Genomic DNA, 22039 nt, shown 5'->3' on the forward strand with positions numbered 1-22039 from the left:
TTATATGCTAATGTGTTGAGTGCACAGTACAACTGTATGTGCCCCGTGAAATATACTTTCTGTGTCCCTAGATGCCTAAGTGCTGATGTGGGTTAGGAATGTGTCTCAGTGTTAGAGATCCTTTTTATTCCCATATCCACTCTCCTGAGACAAGCTCTGCCCTCTGGGACGTTGTGACATTGACATTATTCATTACCTGTTCTGTTTCTTAACAGGACCGTTATAACTCACATAAATGCATTGAAAGTTTTCTATAGTAAAATTAAGTCGAAGTGTACAAAAGGACATCAGTTTCTGAAACAGAAATCTTGTAATCTAAAAACGCAATCCTGAGTCGCATGACCACATTTGAATTTTCACAAAGAAACAAACATTTCATTCATTGAGTTAGCTTCTTTTTTTCAGGACCAAACAATGAGGCCCACACATTGATCATAATCAAAAATAATTCAAAATATATTTGAGTTGAGTACAGGCTATTTAAGTTTTTGATCATCTCAATATGACAAAAAAATAAGAATATATTCAAATTGAATAATACAAAAGACTATCGATTCATACTTATTTTCTGATTCATATAATAAAGCATCTACCACTCTCACTGACACATCTGCTGCACTTTGACATATAAGTATTAGTGCTATTATGTGATTTAAGCAGTACTGAGTGCAGAGAGAGAGAGAGAGAGAGAGAGAGAGAGAGAACATGTGACAGTGAGAGATGGAGGGGGTGGAATGTCATTCATGGTTCATGGGCAGAGTGGGCAAATGGATGAAGACAATGAGACGTGATGTTAGTTGGAGATGTATACATAACAGAAAACATCTGTTTAGATATTCATCGTTTTTGGACCTGTTTGAATACAATTGAAAAACTTTTGGGAGGTGAATTCTACTTTTGGAATATGCCGATGGCAGCTTAATTGCCATAAAGAGGAAATAATCTACAGGTCAGATGTAAAAGGTAACCGTCTCCAAATTTACTTCTTTACTGAAAATTGTGTCAAACTAATTGCGTATTTTTGTGTAATATAACAACATGTAATTTTAACTATTTCTGGGACCATATTTGTTTTCATATGACTTTGATGTTCTTTTAGCACTGTGAAATTACCCGCTGGCACAGATAAAGAAGATTTTCTGAATCTTGGATGCTATTCAGATGGTATAGGTCAGTTTGTGTACTGATATTTTGCTAAATATATGTAACGAGGTATTTTTAGGCTGAATGTGAAATCAAAGCATTAGCGTTTCACCAGCATTTCACCAAACTTATGTAGTTTTACATATTTGTCCCCAATCTAGGAAATTGTCTGAAATTTTCACTTTAATGTAGTTAAACCTCATACGATGAAATGCTGTTAATAAATAGGCTATTTTACAAGCTGACCCCTATTTATTTGTATATTGATATTGTATTGAAATCTTAATGTAAAAGCACTGAAAATTCACATTTCTGAAATTTTGTTTGGCTGTATTAAAGTTCTGGCAACAAACGCCTTTCGGGGAATTCTCATGTAAGTCACAAATTCAACGTGTTATGCTCATTTGCTTATGCGCATATAGCTGCGTAATGGTCAGCGAATCACAGTTGCGAACAGTGGATGGGGCGGGGTTTCCGGAAATGTGCCAATTAATCTTATCTGTACTCACATCAGTGACAGTGTGTTTTAAAACAAAGTACACAATACAGCAGTATGGAAAATATAAAATAAAATTAAGAAATCTTTATACAATAAAACTCATTAAAAATAAAACAATTAAAATAAATACAATAAAAGAAAGCATAAAAAAATTAAAGGTAAATTACAAACAAATTAAAAGCTATTGATGTTTTACAGTTTTCAGAAGTCTGGAATTTTGTGTTGTGTGAGTGACTCTTGCTTTGTGAATATAAAACTTTGCTAAAATAATTAGGAGATTAAAGACATATTTCTCGTTTTCTGAAATATTTGGGTTTTCTCTAACAAAGCAAAACATCACATGGGTCCAAATGTATATATGTATATATATACATTTGGAACCATGCTGCAAAAGGTACATTTATCTCATATAGTATGGCTATTTCTACTGAAGGTCACATTTACTGGATATTAGCTTTAAGAGATTTTGTAAATTAAATGCTTTATTTTATTACAACTCCATTTCCGAAAAAGGTTGGACAGAATGAGAAATGCTAATAAAAACAAAAAGGAGTAATTTGTAAATTATATTCACCATTTGTTATATTGAAAGCTCTACAGCTTCACATTATATGATGTTTTTCATTGTGAATTTCATTGTCTTTTGAAAATGTACAGCAATTTCAAATCAGATGATTGCAACACGCTCCAAAAAAGTTGAGACAGTCAGATGTTTACCACTGTGAAACATCACCATTTCTTCAAATAACACTTATTAAGCATTTTGGCACTGAAGACACAAGTTAAGTAAAGAAAGTGAAAGTTTCCCCAATCATCCATTATGTAGGTCTTTAGCTGCACAATTGTACAGGGTCTCCATTGCTGTGTGGTGCGCTACATAATGTGCCACACATTCTCAATTAGAGACAGGTTAGGACTGCAGGCAGGCCAATCTAGCACATGCCAGTATGTAGTTTGAAATTGTCCTGCTGAAAATCCTGTGACATCCTGGAAAACACGGTGCTGGATGGCAGTATATGTTGCTCCAAAATCTTTACATCTGTCTGCAGATGTGTGAGTTACCCATGGCGTGGGCACTGACACACCCCTGGACACTGGCTTTTGGACATGACGCTAATAACAGCTTGGATGGCCCTTTACCTCTTTAACCTGGGTAACACGACAGCTTTGTTTTAAAAAAATAAATTGGGATATGAGGACTCTTCAAACCAAAAAACACAGTGTTGATGTAGGGATTCTGCTTTGCATAGTAAAGTCTTAACTTGCATCTGTGGATGCAGTGATAGTTGACTAACAAATGTTTTGTAAAGTTATCCCAAGCACATGTTCATGATATCCATTACAGATGAATGACATTTTAAAAGACAGTGATGTCTGAGGGATTAGAGGTCACGTGCATTCAGAAGTGGTTTTCGTCGTGCCCTTTACACACAGAGATTTGACCAGATTCCTTGAATCTTTTAACAAAATTTGCACTGTAGAGGGTGAAATGCCCAAAATCCTTCCTATTTGTCTTTGGGGAACATTGTTCTTAAAATGCTGGATTATTTGCTGAAGCATCTGTTGGCAAATTGACAAGTCTCCAATGATCCTTGCTCTTGAAGGACTAGTCTGTTTTTTGGAGGCTCCTTATATTGCTTCACCTGTTTACCATCTCCTGTTTTACATTGCCTTGTTATTTCAACTTGTCAAATTGTTATTAGTCTTAAATTGCCAATGTCTCAACTTTTTTGAAGCATGTTGCAATCATCTGATTTTAAATTACTGTACATTTCACAAAAACAATGCAATTCACAAGGAAAAACATAATATAATGTGTAGTTGTAGTGGTTTAAATATAGCAAAGGGTGAATATAATTTACAAATCACTCCTTTTTGTTTTTATTATAATTTTTCATACTGTCCCAGCTTTACGGAATTGGGGTTGTAGAAATAATGTATTTATATGTTAATCTCCAGATTTTTTCTCCAGTCACTTGAGTTTGCTGTCACCAAATTAAGGACATTTTGCTTTGTGAATAGTTGACCATGAACCCCAACACAACACAAATGTAAAACAAAAGCAATAGAAATTGATTATGAACTAACATATGTTTAGTAGATATAAAACAACATACATTCAAACAAGATGATTCAAGACAGCTGTTATTGAGTACATTGTTGCTGTTGTAGTAGTGGTCAAGTCAAGTGTCAAGTCAAGTGGTTTTTATTGTCGTTTCAACCATATACAGTTAGTACAGTACACAGCAAAACGAGACAACGTTCCTCCAGGACCATGGTGCTACATAAAAACAACAAAGGACCAACATAGGACCACATGAGACTACACAACGAAATAAAATACCTATATAAACTACCTATATAAAGTGCACGTGCAAACATGTGCAAAAAGTACGGGACAGTACAACAAATTACTGACAATGAACAGGACAATAGACACAGTGCAGCGCCAACCAGTACTCAGTAGTGCAAAAAGATGACAGTAACAGTGGTGTTAACATTTGCTCTGGTGTCATAGCATGATGAGGCAGATGATGTCCACAGTAGAGATGAGAGCTCTGAAATGCTGGACGATCCCTGCCATACTAACAATTCTACAGCAAACGTGGATTTTAGCAATGGAAATACCTCCTGATGGTGAGCAGTGTAGATATTCTGCATCCATCCATCATTTGCTTTCATACATACATTCTTTTAATTTGCTAAAGTTTTATAATTTTTATGTCCCCACAGTCAGACAGCCTCCAATGATCATTAAGGAGAGTGTTCAAGACTACATTGCAGATCCAGTGGATCCCATTGTAGTGGAGTGTGAGGCTACAGGGAATCCGCCTCCAGTGTAAGTAACCAAAACCTGATTTCTGATCAACAAGCTCTTTACCGTGAACACACTGTAATATATTCCCTTGTTTTAAGTAGTGTGCTTCAAAGGTAGATTTGGTTGATCAAATGCTGTTGACTGCAACCAAATATAAACTTATATTTAGTAGACCACAGAATTTAGATTCAAAATGTGTTATGCAGGAAGTCTATGAGTCAAGTATACAGCATTCATTTAAATGGATAGTTCACCCAAAACGTCATAGCTACTGTTGTAACCTCCATTCCCGATGGAAGGAACGAGACATTGTGTCGATTGTAGTGACACAAGGGGTCTCTTCTGAGAGCATGTCCCTCCCCAGGACATACGGGTTTTAAAGGGAGCGGGCGAGCGTCTGTTAGACAGATTTTCAATGAGGAGCAGAGAATAAGGTTACGGTGCATTTCAGTGGTAGGGATAGTGACGTGGCAAGGGGAACACAATGTCTCATTCCTTCCATTGGGAAACGGAGGTTACAACAGTAACCATGACGTCCCCCTTCTGTCACTCACTCGATGTTGTGTCGATTGTAGTGACACAAGGGATACCACTTCAAAACGCCATGCACTACCAGTGTTACGTGACTGCCGAGCCAGGTGCAAGCAAGCTGTTGCGTGCTAGAAGCAGCTTGGTCGGCTGCATGTAACCCTCCCCAACACCCCCAATAAAAGGTGTCATATACCACTATTAGGTTCCCAGTACCCGTACGGGAACAGGCGACATGAATTGTATGGGAGCCAGCCGGGGCTATCTTAATGCTATAGATGCGTCGGGGAAGGCGTCCTTTTCTGTTCCTATTCTTTCAAGAGGAAAAGGCCCCGTGGAGACCACGACCTGCCCAGACTGGGGAGGTAACTTGTCAAGCCACCCATGGACATGGCGCGGTGGTAGATCCTGCCTGACAAGGGAGGAGTTGCTACAGACACAGCGACCGGGGGGCAGCGAGGACTGCCCAAGGGAGTTGCAGGTCCTGCCAGCAGGGGGACTGTACCATGGAAAATACATCACAGGGAGTTGCCTGATGCGGGAACTATGCCTGTGGAGTCCAAGCCCAACACTGAGAACGTGACTCTTGGTGGGTCTGGTGGCAAATTCCTCTGCTGAATCTGCGGCCAGAGGGCTAGGGAGGAAGAGCATCCAGAAAGCAAGCGCTTACTGGCTATATTGGGAAAGAAGGCGCACTGGATCAGCTTGGTGAAGTGCGCAAGGTGCAAGAGGAACACCCGGTCGGCTGTTCCGTATTACCGAGTTCCACCGGCTCGGACCTCACAAAACACGGACGAGACTAACACAACCCTGAGGTTGTAGAACCTAGCAAAGGTTCAGGAGGGCCGTCTGTGTGCCAGCGCCAGGGCCAGCTGTGTGCCAGTGCATCTGTGCCGAGAGGGGCCTCCATTAGGGAGTACCAGAGCGGGCAGTGGGAGTTGTCTTGGGAGGCAAAGAGATCTATCTATGACCTGCTGAAGCAGAGACGGGGGGTGTACGCTGGGGCTGAGAGCTGGGCCCAGGTTTAGGTGGAGCTTCCAGTGGTTTCTTCGCAGGGGATGCCCACGGTGAGCAGACAGGGCGGCCTGCACTGCGACGACGCGGCATGATGTGAGAGATGGCCTCCGTCTGGTTCTTCACCAGTGAAAACTGCTGGGTGAAGTCGTTGACTGTGTCGCCGAAGAGACCGAACTGGGAGACGGGGGCATTGAGAAAGCGAGCTTTGTCATCTCGACCAAGTTCAGCCACAGGTGGCACTCCTGGACCACGAGGGTGGCCATCGCCCACCCGAGTGCTTGTGCTGTGTCCTTCGTAGCTCTTAGAACAAGGTCGGTGGCAGAGTGCAGTTCCTGCAGCACGTCTGGATCGGGACTACCCTGGTGCAGTTCTTTGAGTGCCTTGGCTTGGTGTACCTGCTGGAGAGCCATGGCATGCAAGGCAGAGGCGGCATGTCAAGTTGCACTGTAGGTTTTCACAGTCAGTGACGACGTTGCCCTACAGGCTTTGGAGGGGAGGTCCTTCCAGGTGGCAGCATTCTCGGGACACAGTTGAATCGCAACTGCCCTGTCCACCTGAGGGACCTCCGTGTATTTGTGGGCTGCCCCGCCGTCCAGTGTACTGAGACCGGACGAGCGAGGAGGTCGGTTCCGGGCAGTAAAAGGTGCCCTACACAAACTTGTCAGCTCGTCATGCATTTCCGGGAAGAAAGGGGGTTGGAGTGGTGTTCATTTTGAGAAACTAAAGCCGCGACCGCAACATTGCCATGGTCATGTCCTCGCAGTAACCATCCACAAACACTGCCTCAGTGTGATCGCTACCCAGGCACATGAGTCAGCGTCAATGACCGTCGGATCTGGAGAGATACCATCCACATCCACATCCGCATCTTTAAAAAGACGCGTTCTGAAAAGGATGTTCAACGCTCGCTTGTGTATGTTGCTCTTTTACTAGAAACAAACTCTTTTAGAGGAGAATAAACTCTTTTAGAGAAATCAAATTCTTTTAGGAGAGAAGCGCTGTCGAAGCGCCCAGGGGCAGAGTCTGCACAGCGTACAGAGAGGAGAAAGCCACCGAAATGCGCCGTCAGATCCAACAGAAAGCTCTCTTGCAGAAGTGGGTGAAGCAGTCGTGACACACTGATCGCTGATCACACAACCGCTCGGCTCCGAAGAAAAAATCTGTCTGACAGACGCTCTCCCGCTCCCTTTTATACCCATATGTCCGCCTGTCTGCCAATTTGACATTGGCCTTTTCTCAAGTTCAGAGATACGCGAGGCTCTCAGAGGAGACAACGTCGAGAGAGTGACAGAAATCTACACAACGTCGAGTGAGTGACAGAAAGGGAAATTAATATTCTCTCATCAGTTTTTCACCCTCATGCCATCCCAGATGTGTAAGACTTTCTTTCTTCTGCAGAACACAAATGATGATTTTTAGAAGAATATTTCAGCTCTGTAGGTCCATACAATGCAAGTGAATGGTGACCAGAACTATCAAGCTCCAAAAATCGCACAAAGGCCATTATGTGAATCCTTTAGACTCCAGTGGTTAAATCCATATCTTCTGAAGTGATGTGATAGGTGTGGGTGAGAAACATCAATATTTAAGTCATTTTTTATTGTAAATCTACACTTTCACTTCCACATTCTGGTGTGGAAGTGACTTTCACATTCAGCGAGCTACTGGTTGGGGCTGGTCAAAGGTGGATATTTATAGTTAAAAAGGACTTAAATATTTATCTGTTTCTCACCTTCACCTATCATATCGCACATTGATTTAACCACTGGAGTCTTATGCTTTTTGAACTTTCTGAGTTCTGGTCACCATTCTCTTGTATTGTGAGGACCTACAGAGCTGAGATATTCTTCTAAAAATCTTCATTTGTGTTCTGCAGAAGAAAGAAAGTCATACACATCTGGGATAAGGGTGAGTAAATGTTGAGAACTTTAAGACAATATATACATTTTGTTGCCCACAATAGGAATGTCCCTAAAACTGCTTATTATCATCTTAGATATATTGACAAAATGCCGTCTCTGTCAGAAGCAGGCAGTGAGAGACTAATGTATGCCTTTATCACTAAGAAACCGGACTATTGAAATTGCCTCCTGCCTATTTTTCACAGTATTGCACTGAACAAAGCACAGATTAAGAGCAACAAAAGAACACATTGCACATTACCTGTACATTATTTAATTGGCTTCCTTATAGAACTTGTTTATTTACCTTACATTGTGCCAAATGTATCTTTCTTTCCTACTAGACTGGCTTATGCCTCCTCGGGCTTTGTATTGTACTATTTGTCTGACAGTCCTAAAATACTGATTGATTTTAAGAGACACAAAGTTAATCAAGTATATTATATGTATGTCAAAGGTACTTAAGTTACGTATGGCTTTGGATAATTGTGTACAAGAATAGAGCATAAAGTGTGAAGTATGAAAGCTTTCACTCACTCGCCTATATATTGAATGAAGCTTCACATGGACACGTAATGGAGTATACCTGAATGTAGCACGGGACCCTCAGGTCAGCATGAGGAGGCGTTCTGGTACATTGGAGATTTTCTTCTGGGGTCGCCCTGATGACTACGAGGGCGTGTATCAGTGCACAGCAACTAATGAGTTTGGCTCGGCTCTGTCAAGTCACATCCATCTACGTGTCTCCAGTAAGCCTTAACAATGCAATTACATGAGTATGGTACTGGAACAATTAATACCAATTAGTCCACTGATGTTTCAATGTGTCTTTGCCATGTGCATGTCTTTGTATGACTCAGAGGCTCGTACATGGTTGAAAGAATATCTGGAGCCAGTCTCGGTGGTGGTTGGACTTCCTCTCATCCTTCCCTGCAACCCTCCTGTAGGCCCTCCAAATCCTGACACCTACTGGCTAAACAGCAGTGAGTAGCCTATATCAATCAATCATACATTATATTAAACAAGCTAATTTGGACTGTGAAGTGACTGTGGTAGCCAAAGTAGGCACTACAGTTACCACTGAAATTATTAAGAAGAATGTAAGAAAAATGTAAGAAGAAAGAACTATTAGTATCTGTAGTAGCATGTTCATCTTTAAGAATTTTATGACACAGTATGTGTCCATGGGCCTTTGATTCACCAACATGATATTAGCTTTACAATTCTATGAGTGTATAAGAGAAAGCATGACTGTGACTGGTCACCATTTCCCTTAAGCTCTTCACCATTTTTAATCACCTTTTTGCATTCACTACTTTATTGGTCCTGGAGTGTGAATTTTTTCAGATTATACATTTTTTATTGATTCACATAAATGAAAATAGAAAAACAAAACACAGAATCAACATTAACACCCACAATTACCCTTCCCCCATCCCAATCCCCAATCCCACCCTGGCCCCAACAACATCCCAGTGGTCGTAAATGATACACACACACACACACACACACACACACACACACACACACACACACACACACACACACACACACACACACACATAATAAATAATAAAAAAAAATACAACAAATATATATAATAATAATAATCACACATAAATAAATGACATATACCCACCCCATTTCTCCATGAACAAGCTATACTTCCCCATTTTCTAAATGACCCCTCTTCAAAGGCTGCCACTCTTCCCAAATCCAAGCACCAATAATGAAAAGAAGGTGCTCCATCCGACCTCCAGCCCCTTAAAATGATCTGCCTGGCAATCATGACACTGGTTAAGACCCAACTATTTATGTGTCTATTTTCAATATCGATGACCGCTCCATCGCCCAAAATACTTAGTCTGGGGCAAAATGATACCCGAGTGCCCAATACATCGCACAACCAAAACTCCTGGATCTTAACACCCCCTCAAAAGTCATGGGTTATGTCTCCATCCTCTGACTGGCATCACCAGCAGGTGGGTGTTTATTTAAGACCAAGCCTATACAATCTAGAGGGGGTCCAATAGAACCGAAGTAAAATCTTGAATTGCATAAGGCGCACCCTTGTGTCTCTAGATGCAGACTTTATGTTTTTTAGAATCCTAGCCCACACTCCCTCCTCCAATACCAATTTTAAATCTTTCTGACATAATCTCTTGAGAGTGATTGTGGCTCTGTCCCCTGAACTCTGAATTAACAGGGAGTAATACACTGATGCCTCATGACCTTTTCCAAAAGCAGTAATGACCACTCTCTTAGTATCTGCCGCTTTAGGGGGGGTGCATGCTATTCCCAATAATAATACAGAGCAAGTGGTGCAGCTGTAGATAACAAAAACAGAGATTTGGGGATCCCAAAATGTTGAACCAAATTTTCAAAGGATCTCAACACACTACTCTCATATACATTAGGTCTCATATACAGTAGGCCCCCCTCCATCTAGAGGCAATATCTAGATAAATATCAGAATTAAACATTCTGGACACTTTTGTCCATACCAAGTGCAAATGTGAGATAATGGGGTGTAATTTAACTTCTCCGGCTAGATTGAAAGAAAGGCTTTGCAATGTCAAAATTGGGGCAATAACTTCCTGTTCAATACAAAACCAGGGACTCTTTCAGGTGGAAGTGACCAGTGAGCCAAATGTCTGAGAGCAAAACAAATTCTTGGGTAGACCTAGCCCACCTTGGTCAATCGGCCTATGCAGCTTACTGAAATGTAATCTGGGATGCTTACCATTCCAAATGAAAGACTTCGCTATGCTCTCAAATGGCTTGAAATCAGAGAGGGGGACATCTATAGAGAGAGATTGTAGCAGGTAAATGAATTTTGTAATACAATTCATTTTAATAACATTAACCTTCTCAATCACCGATAAATGTAATGAATCCCACCTGCCCACATCGCTCAAAAATCTTTTTATTCAATGGTCAAAATTAAATCTAACTAAATCAAACAAATTTGCTGGGAATAAAATACCCAAATACTTAATGCCCTGTTTGAGCCACTGGAAGGTGCTCGGCTGGAAAGAAATCACTGGGCAATTACGCCATCAGAGCCAAAGCCTCTGATTTTGACCAATTGACTCTGTATCCTAAGAAATTAGAAAAGGAATTAGTAATTCTGTTGAGGCAAGGCATAGATCTAGTAGGGTCAGAGACTAATAATAAAATATTATCTGCGTAAAGCAGAAGCTTATGCACCATACCTCCCGACATCAGCCCTGGCAAATCATCCTCCTTTCTTATCACGGCTGCTAATGTTTCCAGGGCAAGACAGAACAATAATGGGGAAAGAGGGCAACCCTGCCAGGTACCCCTATCCAGAGTAAAATAATCTGAAATTAATCCATTTGTTTGTACCGCTGCTACAGTGTATATACAGTATATATTAAAAAATCTATTCTAGAATAAATCTTGTGGACTGATGAATAAAATTAATAGTCCCTACCAGATGTGTTCAAAAGTAACCAAATATCTGTAAGACCAAGATTTTTACACATCCTGAGAAGCATCAATGTTGCTCGAGGGAAGGGGTGCAAACTCGGTTCCTGGAGCGCCACAGTCCAGCAGAGTTTAGCTCCAACCCTAATTAAACAAACATGAAGCATCTTATCAAGGTCTTCAGAAGTGCCTGAAAATTACAAGGAGGCATTTTGGAGCAGGGCTGGAACTAAGCTCTGCAGGGTTGCTGCCTTTTAGGAACTGAGTTTGGCACCCCTGCTCTAGGGAGCTTACACACTTTTTCTTCACTATGATCAGGGACTGAGTCCATCAATAAATTAAAGTCTCCTCCCAATATTATATCATGAGAGGTGTGTAACATCTGAGGTTGTTACCCCTCCTACCAACCACCAGAGGTATCCCTCTCCCGAATACTAACTCTGTACCGTTTCTTCATTGGTTGCTTCCTGTTTGAACTATATAAATACCATGCTGTTTCCTCTGTCACGTTGCGAAGTATTGCCAGCTTACCCTGCCTTACCAAGCATTTTTCCATTTCCATTTCCCTTGCTGATTGTTTATTTGTTATGAACATTGTCTGTTTTCCTGTATTTACTGCTTTTTGGATATCCAGCTTGTTTTGTTTGCCTTGTTGGACTGTCTTTTTGTTCTATTAGATTATACTGCCTACATAACGACTACCTCTATTTGCCTGCCAATTTGGATTGATTACTTGTGTTCTAATAAACTTCCAGCACATGGATCCTAACACCGTCTCCATGGCCAGTTCATTACAGGGTGCCAGCGGCATGCAACACCCCATTAAGATCTATAAAAAAGCCCTGATCGTCTGCGTTAGGTCCGTAAATATTTGCCTAAATCAAACTTTGCCCCTGAATTTCTGCTAAAACAATAATGACTCTTCCTAATTTATCTTTAATCGATTTGAGATATTTGAATTGTAGATGCTTACTTATCAGTGTAATGACTCCCCTGCTCTTACTTGAGCCAGCACTAAAGAAGACGTGGCCACCCCATATATTTCAGCTTCCTGCAGGGAAAGATGTATTTCTTGAAGAAATGCTGTATCATATTTCTTATGTTTTAGAAAATAAATAACTTTACTTCATTTTATGGAGTGCCCAATCCCATTCAGATTCCATGAGACAGTCCACTCATATTAACATTTTCAACAATTAGAAAAAATAGATTGTGTGTCAAAAACAAGATTACAAAGACACATTAGTGCAACAATCAAACCTCGAACTTCCCCCAGAACCATACAAACAGAAAAAAGAAAAACGCGCGCATTAACTTCGAGCACAATAGCATCAACTGGCGTCCATCACTCTAAACTCAAACAGTCCATGTATGCCTACGAGAGCCCCCACGACAACGTGATTGCTCAAGTCAAATGGTGCTTCCATACAAATTTTGTGAGGCAAAATTACATAACAGAAAATACTCTGTAAAACAACTTCCAACCAAGAGGCAGAATAAACAAAAAAGAATGTGTAGATTCATTCACAAAACTGCCCCGAAGGTGTGTTCCTCCACAAAATAAGCTCCAGCCTCTAGCAGAACCAGCACAAATAATAACTGTTCCGTTTCCTCAGGCAGTCAAATGAATGTTCAGGGATCTGACTGTTCATGAGTTCAGCAGAACTCATTGCCCAGGAACATCAGTGCAAAAGCGAACATCCGTCGATGCAAAAGTTTCTTGAAGGAGTGTTATTCCACAAAAACAAACTCCAGCCGCTAAGCAGAACCAACACAAAAAGTAACAAAAAGGCGCCCAGCTTCCTCAGACAGTCAAGTGTGTGTTCAGTGAGTCAAGCTCACTTGGGGGCAACATGAAAATAACCAATGGCTTTCTCACCCCATTGTCACTATGAAAGACAATGCTTGCTGGGGACATGTAAATGCTTTTGATATCCTTATTCTCTGTTTGGCCACAAACATCAATGCAAAAGCGATCTTCCATTGATGTAAGTGTTTCTTGCATTCCTTGAATTGATCACATTTCTCTCTTCTCAATTCACAAAGTCTGGGAACAAGAAAATGCTGTGGTTCTTCCAGGAAAGCCTTACTTTATTCCTTGCCTCACATAACACAAGATCTTTATTGGATGATCTCAGAAATTTGGTCAGAATTGATCAGGGCCTGTCTCCCTCATCGGATCACTGAGCCGGGACTCTGTGAGATTGCTCGATTTCCAGCTTATGGCATGTTATGTTAAGCAGACTTGGGAAGAGCTCGTCTAAGAATTTTACCATATCTCGTCTTTCATCATACTCAGGCATTCCAACAATTCAGACATTGTTTCGTCGATTACGATTCTCAAGATCTTCCAGCTTTTCTCAAATGCGTTCCAAATCTGCTTTGAACGCTGGCGGATTAGCATCAAATTCCATCTCCGATGACTCCTAATATTCGATCCGTCTCTTGACCTCTCCGATACTTGTAACCAACTCAGAGAATTTTGGCTCCATGGAAGTAATTGACCTACGTATTACTACAAGTTCATCCAAGTCAGCCACAACTTGACAGTTGGCATTTAATTTCTCCGACCACACCGTCCAATTTGAGTCCCTGGTCTGCGGCCATGTCTGGAGTATCCGCTTGAGCATGTAAGTGTCTTTTAATATCTCCAGAGCCTGAAGATTTTGAATTCTTTGACATGTTCACTTCTTAGAACAGTTATGGAACAGGGTGTATAAAATCTCACCAGTTTATGAAACAAAACGAATAAAAAGCTAGCAAAGTGCGCAGAGCTTGCCGTTCACACGTCCGACCCCCGCATGGCGCCACAAAACTCTCATCCTGGTGTGTGAATTTTTTTTTAAATATTTCAAATTTCAAAATGTAAAAAGTGTTACATTAGTCAACTGCCCAAAAGTTTATCTTTATTTTATAGCCATGGCACCTATACGTCAGGATCGTCGAGTATCAATGGCTGAGAATGGAGATCTGTACTTCTCCAGTATCGTGGAAGAGGACGCTCTTACGAACTACGTCTGTGTTGCCCGCTTCCCCTTTACGAACACCATTCAACAGAAACCACCTCTCATCCTACAGGTGCTCACAGGTCTGTGTGCTCAATTACATACTTTGGTATAATAACACAGGGTTTTGAGTTTTAATTTGGTCTCATATGGCTGATACAATATTTCTCCCTCAATGTCTGTGGTTGTGTGTATTCAGTTGTGGATGAACAATGATTAAAACCATTTAACATTCTAATACAGTGGTGAGTTGGGACTCTTTCTTATGCCTCTTTATGCTCAGTAGGCCATTACTGATCTGCTAACTAGTTAATCATGCTTTGGCTTGGTTTGGCAGTTTGTGAGGGTTGTTATGTTGAGTGTGGAGTTCTTCTGTTACAACTGTGTTTTTTTATGTCTGTTTAGCTCGCATGGCAGCCCGCACAGCACCCAAGTTTATGAAACCCAAAGGAACTGCCAGCACAATGACGGCAATGTTGGGGGAAGAACTTGTTTTGGAGTGTTTTGCTGCCGGAGTGTGAGTCTTAACTAATTAGTCTTTTGGTGAAATGTCAGTCCAGAGGGCTTTGTGCAGAGTATCTAAAACATCATCTACTGTATGTCATTTTCAAAAGCTATGTTATTAGTAGAGTTGATTTTGATGAAGGAAACAGTTCACTCAAAAATGTAAACTGTCATCTTTGATTCACCATCATGCCATTGCAAATCTGGATGACTTTCTTCTGTGGAACACAAAAGGTGAATTTTCATTTTACTTTTATAATGTTGAAATGAGCAGCCAGGAAAATTCTTTGAAAATTAAAATTTTGTGTTTCACAGCAGAGAAAAGGTGGGTTTGGAACAACATGGGGTGAGTAAATGATAGCAATATCCAGGTGAACTATTCCTTTTATATTTCTCCAAACATTATTACATAACAGGGTCTTTCGCGTCCCGGCATGTGTATCGATCACAAATGGATCTACAAAATGCCCAGATAGTGTCAAATTTTAATTTTCTTTTCAAGACAATTACAAAATAATAGAATAGAATATATTCTAATATATTCTGATGTTTTATTTTCCACATATCAAAGAGATGATGCAATAAATGAGTCAGGATTCATTACTTCGACAATGAAATTTCATGAGACACGTATTGAACTAGACATAACACATAAATTACACACTTTTTGAGTCTAAAGAGACACAGACTACATTAGTTCAGAAGTACACCCAATTGACAATAGCCAAATCATACTATTCATTTGTTGTACTTGCTATAGTTTACTTCCACTTTGCTCATTTGTCAAATAGCAATGTCAAATGTAAATCAAGTCAGTCACTGATACATCAGTGCCACCCTGAGTACGAATTAGCATGTACACTGATCAGCCACAACATTAAGGTATTATCTTCCTGATGTTGTAGAGTGTAAATCTACATGATCGTGCAGTCTTTGAGATGTGGTCCGTGAAATTTAGTTTGTCATCAATGGTTACCCATAGATTTCTGACTGTTTTTTATGGCGTTACTGTAGTCGAACCCAGCTGCACGGTGATGTTGTGTTCAAAAGCAGGGTTGGCTGGAAAGACCAGGAGTTTGGTTTTGGCTGGATTGAGTTGCAGGTGGTGTTCCTTCATCCAGGCCGAGATGTCTGCCAGACAGGCAGAGATTCGAGCAGTCACAGTGGTGTCGTTGGACTGGAAAGACAAGTAGAGTTGTGTGTCATCGGCGTAGTAGTGGTATGAGAAATGTATGTGCCTGAATGATGGGTCCCAGTGATGTTGTGTATATAGAGAAGAGAAGTGGCCCAAGTACTGATCCCTGAGGTACCCCAGAAAGTAGTTGATGTGGCTTGGATACCTCACCTCTCCAGGCTACCTTGAAGGACCTACCTGATAGATAGGAGTTAAACCAGTCAAGCACAGTTCCTGTAATACCCAGCGAGGAGAGGGTGGAGAGCAGAATCTGATGGTTGACTGTGTCAAAGGCTGCAGAAAGGTCAAGCAGAATCAGGATGGATGATCTGGATTCAGCTTTCGCCCATCTCAGAGTGACAGCAGGAGAGTCTCAGTGGAGTGTCCACTTTTAAAGCCTGACTGATTGCCATCCAGCAGTTTGTTCTGTGAGAGATAGGCAGAGATTTGATTGAAAACTGCCCTTTCAAGTGTTTTTGCCATGAATGGGATGAGAGAGACTGGTCTGTAGTGTTCTATTTGTGTGGGGTCAAGTGCAGGTTTCTTCAGCAGCGGGGTTACTCGAGCCTGCTTAAATGTAGTGGGAAAAGTGCCTGTAAGTAGAGACATGTTGATTATGTGTGTGAGTGCAGATAGGATGGATGAGAAATGGCCTGGAGAAGGTGAGAAGGAATGGGGTCAAGGGAATAGGTGGTGGGGTGGTTGGAGAGGAGGAGTTTATAGACCTCAGTGTCAGTCAGAGGAGATAATGTAGAGACAGAAGAGGTGCATACTGGCGACAGTTGTTTGATGGGGTGTGGTGCTGTGAATGTATTGCTGATGGTTGTAACCTTATTAGTAAAAAAATTGGCAAATACGTCTGCTGTCAGTGATGTTTCAGGTGGTGGCAGGGGAGGGCAAAGCAGTGTGTTGAATGTTCTAAACAAGCTGTGAGTGTCTGTGGTGTTGTTGATCCTGTTCTGGTAAAATGTGTTTTTTTTTTGCAGATTTAACATTATTAGAAAAAGTTGCAAGCAGGGACTGATATTTATGACCTAGATCTGCTGGATCTCTAGATTTCCGCCATCTCCTTTCAGCTGCCCTGAGATCAGTACGATGTTCCCGAAGGACATCAGACAGCCAAGGGCTGGGTGGTGTAGTATGGGCTGGAATAGAGGAGAGAGGACAGATGTTGTCTAGACAGGTTGTTAAAGTAGAGTTTAGTGTGGCTGTGGCAGTGTTTACATTAAGCATGGAAAATAAATTTTGTGTGGAAAGAGAGGTAGAGACAGCAGTGGAAAGACGAGAGGGTGAAAGAGAACGGAGGTTACGCCGAAAGGAAACCAAAGGTGGAGTCTGTTTTAAGGTAGATGGATGAGTCATGTTGAATTGAACAAAGTAGTGATCAGAGACATGTAATGGAGTAATAAATATATTTGAGTTGATACAGTTATGTGTAAAAATGAGGTCCTGCTGGTTGCCCGATCTATGAGTTGCTGCAGTGTGTAGTTTTTCAAAGTCAAATGAGGCTAGAAGAATTTTTTGTTCCGTGGCCTGGGGCTTGTCTTGGTGTATTTTGAATTTTGAATGTATTTTGGTAAAAAGGATAGTAGGACATCCAACTCTTCAAGAAAGTTTGTCAGCTGATCTGGAGGGCGATAGATGACAACAACATGTATTTTTGTGGTTTGTATTGTAATGATAGCATGGAAATCAAAATTAGTATTGTTACATAGAGATTAGTGTTGTGAAAAGGTCCAGTTGTTATGAATCAGCAAACCTGTTCCTCCACCCCTAATGGTGTGTCGAGGGGTGTGAGAGAAGGAGAAGTTGTTGGAGAGAGCAGCAGGGGTTGCTGTATCCTCGGGACATATCCATGTTTCCGTCAATGCTAGGATGCTAAGGATGGACTGTGTGGCAAGTCAGCTTTGTTCACAGCTGACTGACAGTTCCAGAGTCCCACTGTAAATGAGAGCGGAACAGCTCACAACGTCTCGTCCATCAGGTCGAGTAGTAGGTTACGACAGTAACCAAGACATTCCCCTTCTGTCACTCACTCGACATTGTGTTGATGTAGCAACACTAGGGGTCCCAATAGAAAAACACCACAACAGTTGAACCATGTTACATGAACTGCTGATACAGGCACAAGCAGGCTGATGCGTGCGTAATAGCAGGGACATCAGACTGCACGTAACCTCCCCCAATGCCACAAAAGATGTCATGTAGTTCCCAACATCCCTGAGGAGGTGAAGCGACGTAACTAGCATGGGAGCAGGCCGTGCCAGCTGTGGCCTTTTCTCTCTATGTTTTCTCTCCACAGAGTATTAGATTCGGCTGGAGCCATCTAACTCTATCATACGCATCGGAGAAGGTGTTCTTTTCCTTTCTAATTCTTTCAGGGGGAAAAGACCCTGCGGAGACCACATCCTGCTCAAAAGGGGAGGTCAACATGTGGCAATATGACACATGGGCTCAGCAGCCGCACATGGAAGAGGCACGGTGGTAGGTCCCGCCAGGAAAGGGGGGGGACTCTACAAACCCAGTGACCGGGGGCAGAGAGAGCTCTGCCCAAGGGAGACTGTACCACAGAATATACAGCACAGGAGTTACCAGAGTAATCGGCACCTGTGAAGCACTTATCCCAGTACAGGACAAATTAGCGCCTCTGAGGAACCTGATGATCAGGTCGTGTTTCCCTAGGGACTTACCATCCACTGTGTTGTGGTGTACGGCTATAGCGGCTACATGTACCTTCAATGTGGAGGGGGACAGCTGCCCCTTCAGCCTCTCCTGCAGGATGAAAAGCACTGACCCGACTGCACATCTCTGGGGGTCTTCGGCTCGGGAAGAACACCAGTTCACGAAAAAATGCCACTACAGGGCAAAAGCTGCCTGGTAGAGTGAGCTCTGGCTTGAATGATCGTGTCTACGACTGCTGGTGGTAGGCCATGTAGATCTTCTGCGTCCTGTCCAAAGGCCAGGCGTAGAGGTTCCAGAGGTCTGGGCGTGGGTGCCAGATTGTGCCCCGTCCCTGAGAAAGAAGGTCCTCCCTCAGAGGAATCTGCCAGGGAGATGCTGTCGCGAGGAGTGTGAGGTCCAAGAACCAAGTCTGGGTGGGCCAGTATGGGGCCACGAGGGTGACTTGTTCCTGGTCCTCCCTGACGTTGCAAGTCTGTGCAAGAAGGCTCACTGGGGGAATACGTATTTGTGCAGCCACGGGGCCAGTTGTGTGCCAGCGTGTCTGATCCCGAGGGGGGCTCCCGTCAGGGAATACCAGAGCGGGCAGTGGGAGGATACCCAGGAAGCGAACAGGTCTACCTGTGCTTTGCCGAGTCGACTCCAAATCAGCTGGACCACCTGGTGGTGAGTCTCCACTCTCCACTGAGCACTGCCTGCCAAGATAGCATGTCCGCTGTGGCATTGAGACTGCGTGGGATATGAGTGGCCCGCTGCTGACTACAGAGGAGGAGATGGTGGGCGAGTTGCAACATGCGATGAGAGTGTTTGCCACCTTGGCATTTTATATGTGCTACTGTCACAGTGTTGTCGGACCAGACCAACACATGCTTGCCCTGGATCAATGGCAATAGCCTCCGCAGGGCGAGTAGTACAGCCATCAACTCTAGGCAGTTGATGTGACAACCCAGTAGTGGTCCTGACCAGGAACTGGCGGCACCATCTTGAAAGGGAGTCTGTGCAAGGCCCAGTTCAGAACTCGCAGTAGACTGGCTGCAACCCACCGCCTTTCTTTGGCACGATTAATTAAGGGCTATAGAACGCTTTCCCCATCTCGGCTGGAGGGACAGGCTCTATCGCGCCCAGAAAAAGGAGGGTGGCAATCTCCGCACACAGGGTGGCAGCGTTCTCGTCCTGCACCAAAGTGAAGCGGTCGCCGCTAAACCGGGGCGGACACCTAGAGAACTGAATCGCGTAGCCGAGTCGGATGGTCTTGGCCAGCCACCGTGATGGGTTGAAAAGCGTTAGCCACACGTCCAAGTACCGGGCGAGGTACACTAAGGGGATGATCGTGTCTGCTTTGACCCGAAGCGGCTGTGCTGAGGGGGAGCTCAAAGTACTTACCTTGCTCTGCGAAACCAGCATAGGGTGGGTTAGTGACTGACTAGTGACCATCAAAGGGGTGCTTAGGAGCCCGGGTCCTCGTGCTGGCCCGAGAGACAGGAGGCGTCAGCTTCCTGCAGGGGGCTCTACACTGGTGCCGAGAACTGGGGTCTAGGCTTGCCTGGGCTTTTGCCCCTGCAGGGGGACACCCTCGGCGAGCAGACAGGGTGCGGTATCTTGAGCCGCAAGATGTGCTGGATAGCCTCCAGCTGCTTCTTAACCACCGAGAACTGCTGGAGGAAGTCCTCAACGGTGTCGCCAAAATGTCCAATCTGGGTGATGGCCGCGTTGAGAAAGCAGGCTTTGTCGGCATCCCTCATCTTGAACAGATTCAGCCACAGGTGGCGTTCCTGGACCACTAAGGTGGACATTGCCTGCCCGAGTGCTTGCACTGTGACCTTCGTCATGCGGAGAGCGAGGTTGGTCGCCAAGCTCAGCTCCTGCAGCACATCGGGATCAGGACTACCCACGTGCAGTTCTTTTAGTGCCTTGGCCTTTAGTGCCTTGGCCTGTAGGATGGCCATGGCATGGAGGGCGGAGACGGCCTGTCCAGCGGCACTGTAGGCTTTGGTCACCAGAGACGGCGTGGTCCTGTAGGATGGCCATGGCATGGAGGGCGGAGATGGCCTGTCCAGCGGCACTGTAGGCTTTGGTCACCAGAGACGGCGTGGTCCTACAGGCTTTGGAGAGGAGCGCAGGTCGATCCCGCCAGGTGGTGGCGTTTTGCGGGCACAGGTGCATTGCAACTACCTTATCCACCTGAGGGACCTCCGTGTACCCGTGGACTGCCCCGTAGCCGAGAGTAGTGAGAGCGAACAAAAACAGAAGTTTTGGTCAGCGACCAAAACTTTATATCAGAGTCTCTAGTTTGAGACTAAAGATTGGAATAATGTACAGATTTTGATGTTTCGGAAGGAAATTGGTACTTTAATTAACCAAAGTGGCATTCAATTGATCACAAAGTATAGTCAGGACATTACTGATGTAAAAAACGGCAACATTACTATTTGAAAAAATAATTACACCTTATTCTTGAGTAATCACGCTAAATTGCTAATTTGGTACTAGAAAATACCTTGCCATTATATAAAACACAGCTGAAAGCTATTTGCTTCATTAAATGAAGCTTAACATTGTCTTTGTGTTTGTTTTTTAGTTGCCACATTATACAATAGACTACCATGACTTAAGGTCAATATTAGGCCAAAAATGGCAAAAAAGAAACAGCTTTCTTTAGAAACTCATTAGTCAATCATTGTTTTGAGGAATGAAGGCTATACAATGCTTGAAATTGCCAAAAAAAACTGAAGATTTCATACAAAGGTGTACACTACAGTCTTCAAAGACAAAGGAAAACTGGCTCTAACAAGGACAGAAAGAGATGTGGAAGGCCAGATGTACAACTAAAGAATAGGATAAGTACATCAGAGTGTCTAGTTTGAGACTATCAGCTGTCCTCAGCTGACAGCTTCATTGAATTCTACCTGCTAAACACAAGTTGCATGTACAACAGTAAAGAGAAGATTCAGGGGAGCAGGCCTTATGGGAAGAATTGCAAAGAAAAAGTAACTTTAGAAAAGGTTAGAGTGGGCAAAGAAACACAGACATTGGACAACAGATAATTGGAAAAGAGTGTTATTGTAAATATATTAGTGTTATTAGTATACACTCACCTAAAGGATTATTAGGAACACCATACTAATACTGTGTTTGACCCCCTTTCGCCTTCAGAACTGCCTTAATTCTACGTGGCATTGATTCAACAAGGTGCTGAAAGCATTCTTTAGAAATGTTGGCCCATATTGATAGGATAGCATCTTGCAGTTGATGGAGATTTGTGGGATGCACATCCAGGGCACAAAGCTCCCGTTCCACCACATTCCAAAGATGCTCTATTGG

At 42.9% G+C, this 22039-nt stretch overlaps 1 protein-coding gene across 3 annotated transcripts in view; it reads left to right on the forward strand.

Moving 5' to 3' along the window:
• Positions 1 to 107: 107 nt before the first annotated feature.
• Positions 108 to 22039, forward strand: part of nfascb (neurofascin homolog (chicken) b) — a 34390-nt gene continuing 12458 nt past the window's right edge. The window contains exons 1-8 of one of the 3 annotated variants that reach the window (XM_052106299.1): positions 108 to 963; positions 1100 to 1170; positions 4161 to 4279; positions 4376 to 4481; positions 8465 to 8655; positions 8767 to 8889; positions 14274 to 14444; positions 14767 to 14878. In XM_052106299.1, the coding sequence (XP_051962259.1) occupies positions 1151 to 1170; positions 4161 to 4279; positions 4376 to 4481; positions 8465 to 8655; positions 8767 to 8889; positions 14274 to 14444; positions 14767 to 14878 (842 nt within the window). In that variant the 5' untranslated portion in view covers positions 108 to 963; positions 1100 to 1150. Of the gene's footprint in view, positions 1171 to 4160; positions 4280 to 4375; positions 4482 to 8464; positions 8656 to 8766; positions 8890 to 14273; positions 14445 to 14766; positions 14879 to 22039 lie in introns of all 3 variants that reach the window. The other 2 variants (XM_052106300.1, XM_052106301.1) reach the window with 2 other exon arrangements.

Source organism: Xyrauchen texanus, chromosome 35 (genome assembly GCF_025860055.1).
Source record: "Xyrauchen texanus isolate HMW12.3.18 chromosome 35, RBS_HiC_50CHRs, whole genome shotgun sequence".
In the NCBI taxonomy this organism is placed as follows: Eukaryota; Metazoa; Chordata; class Actinopteri; order Cypriniformes; family Catostomidae; genus Xyrauchen; species Xyrauchen texanus.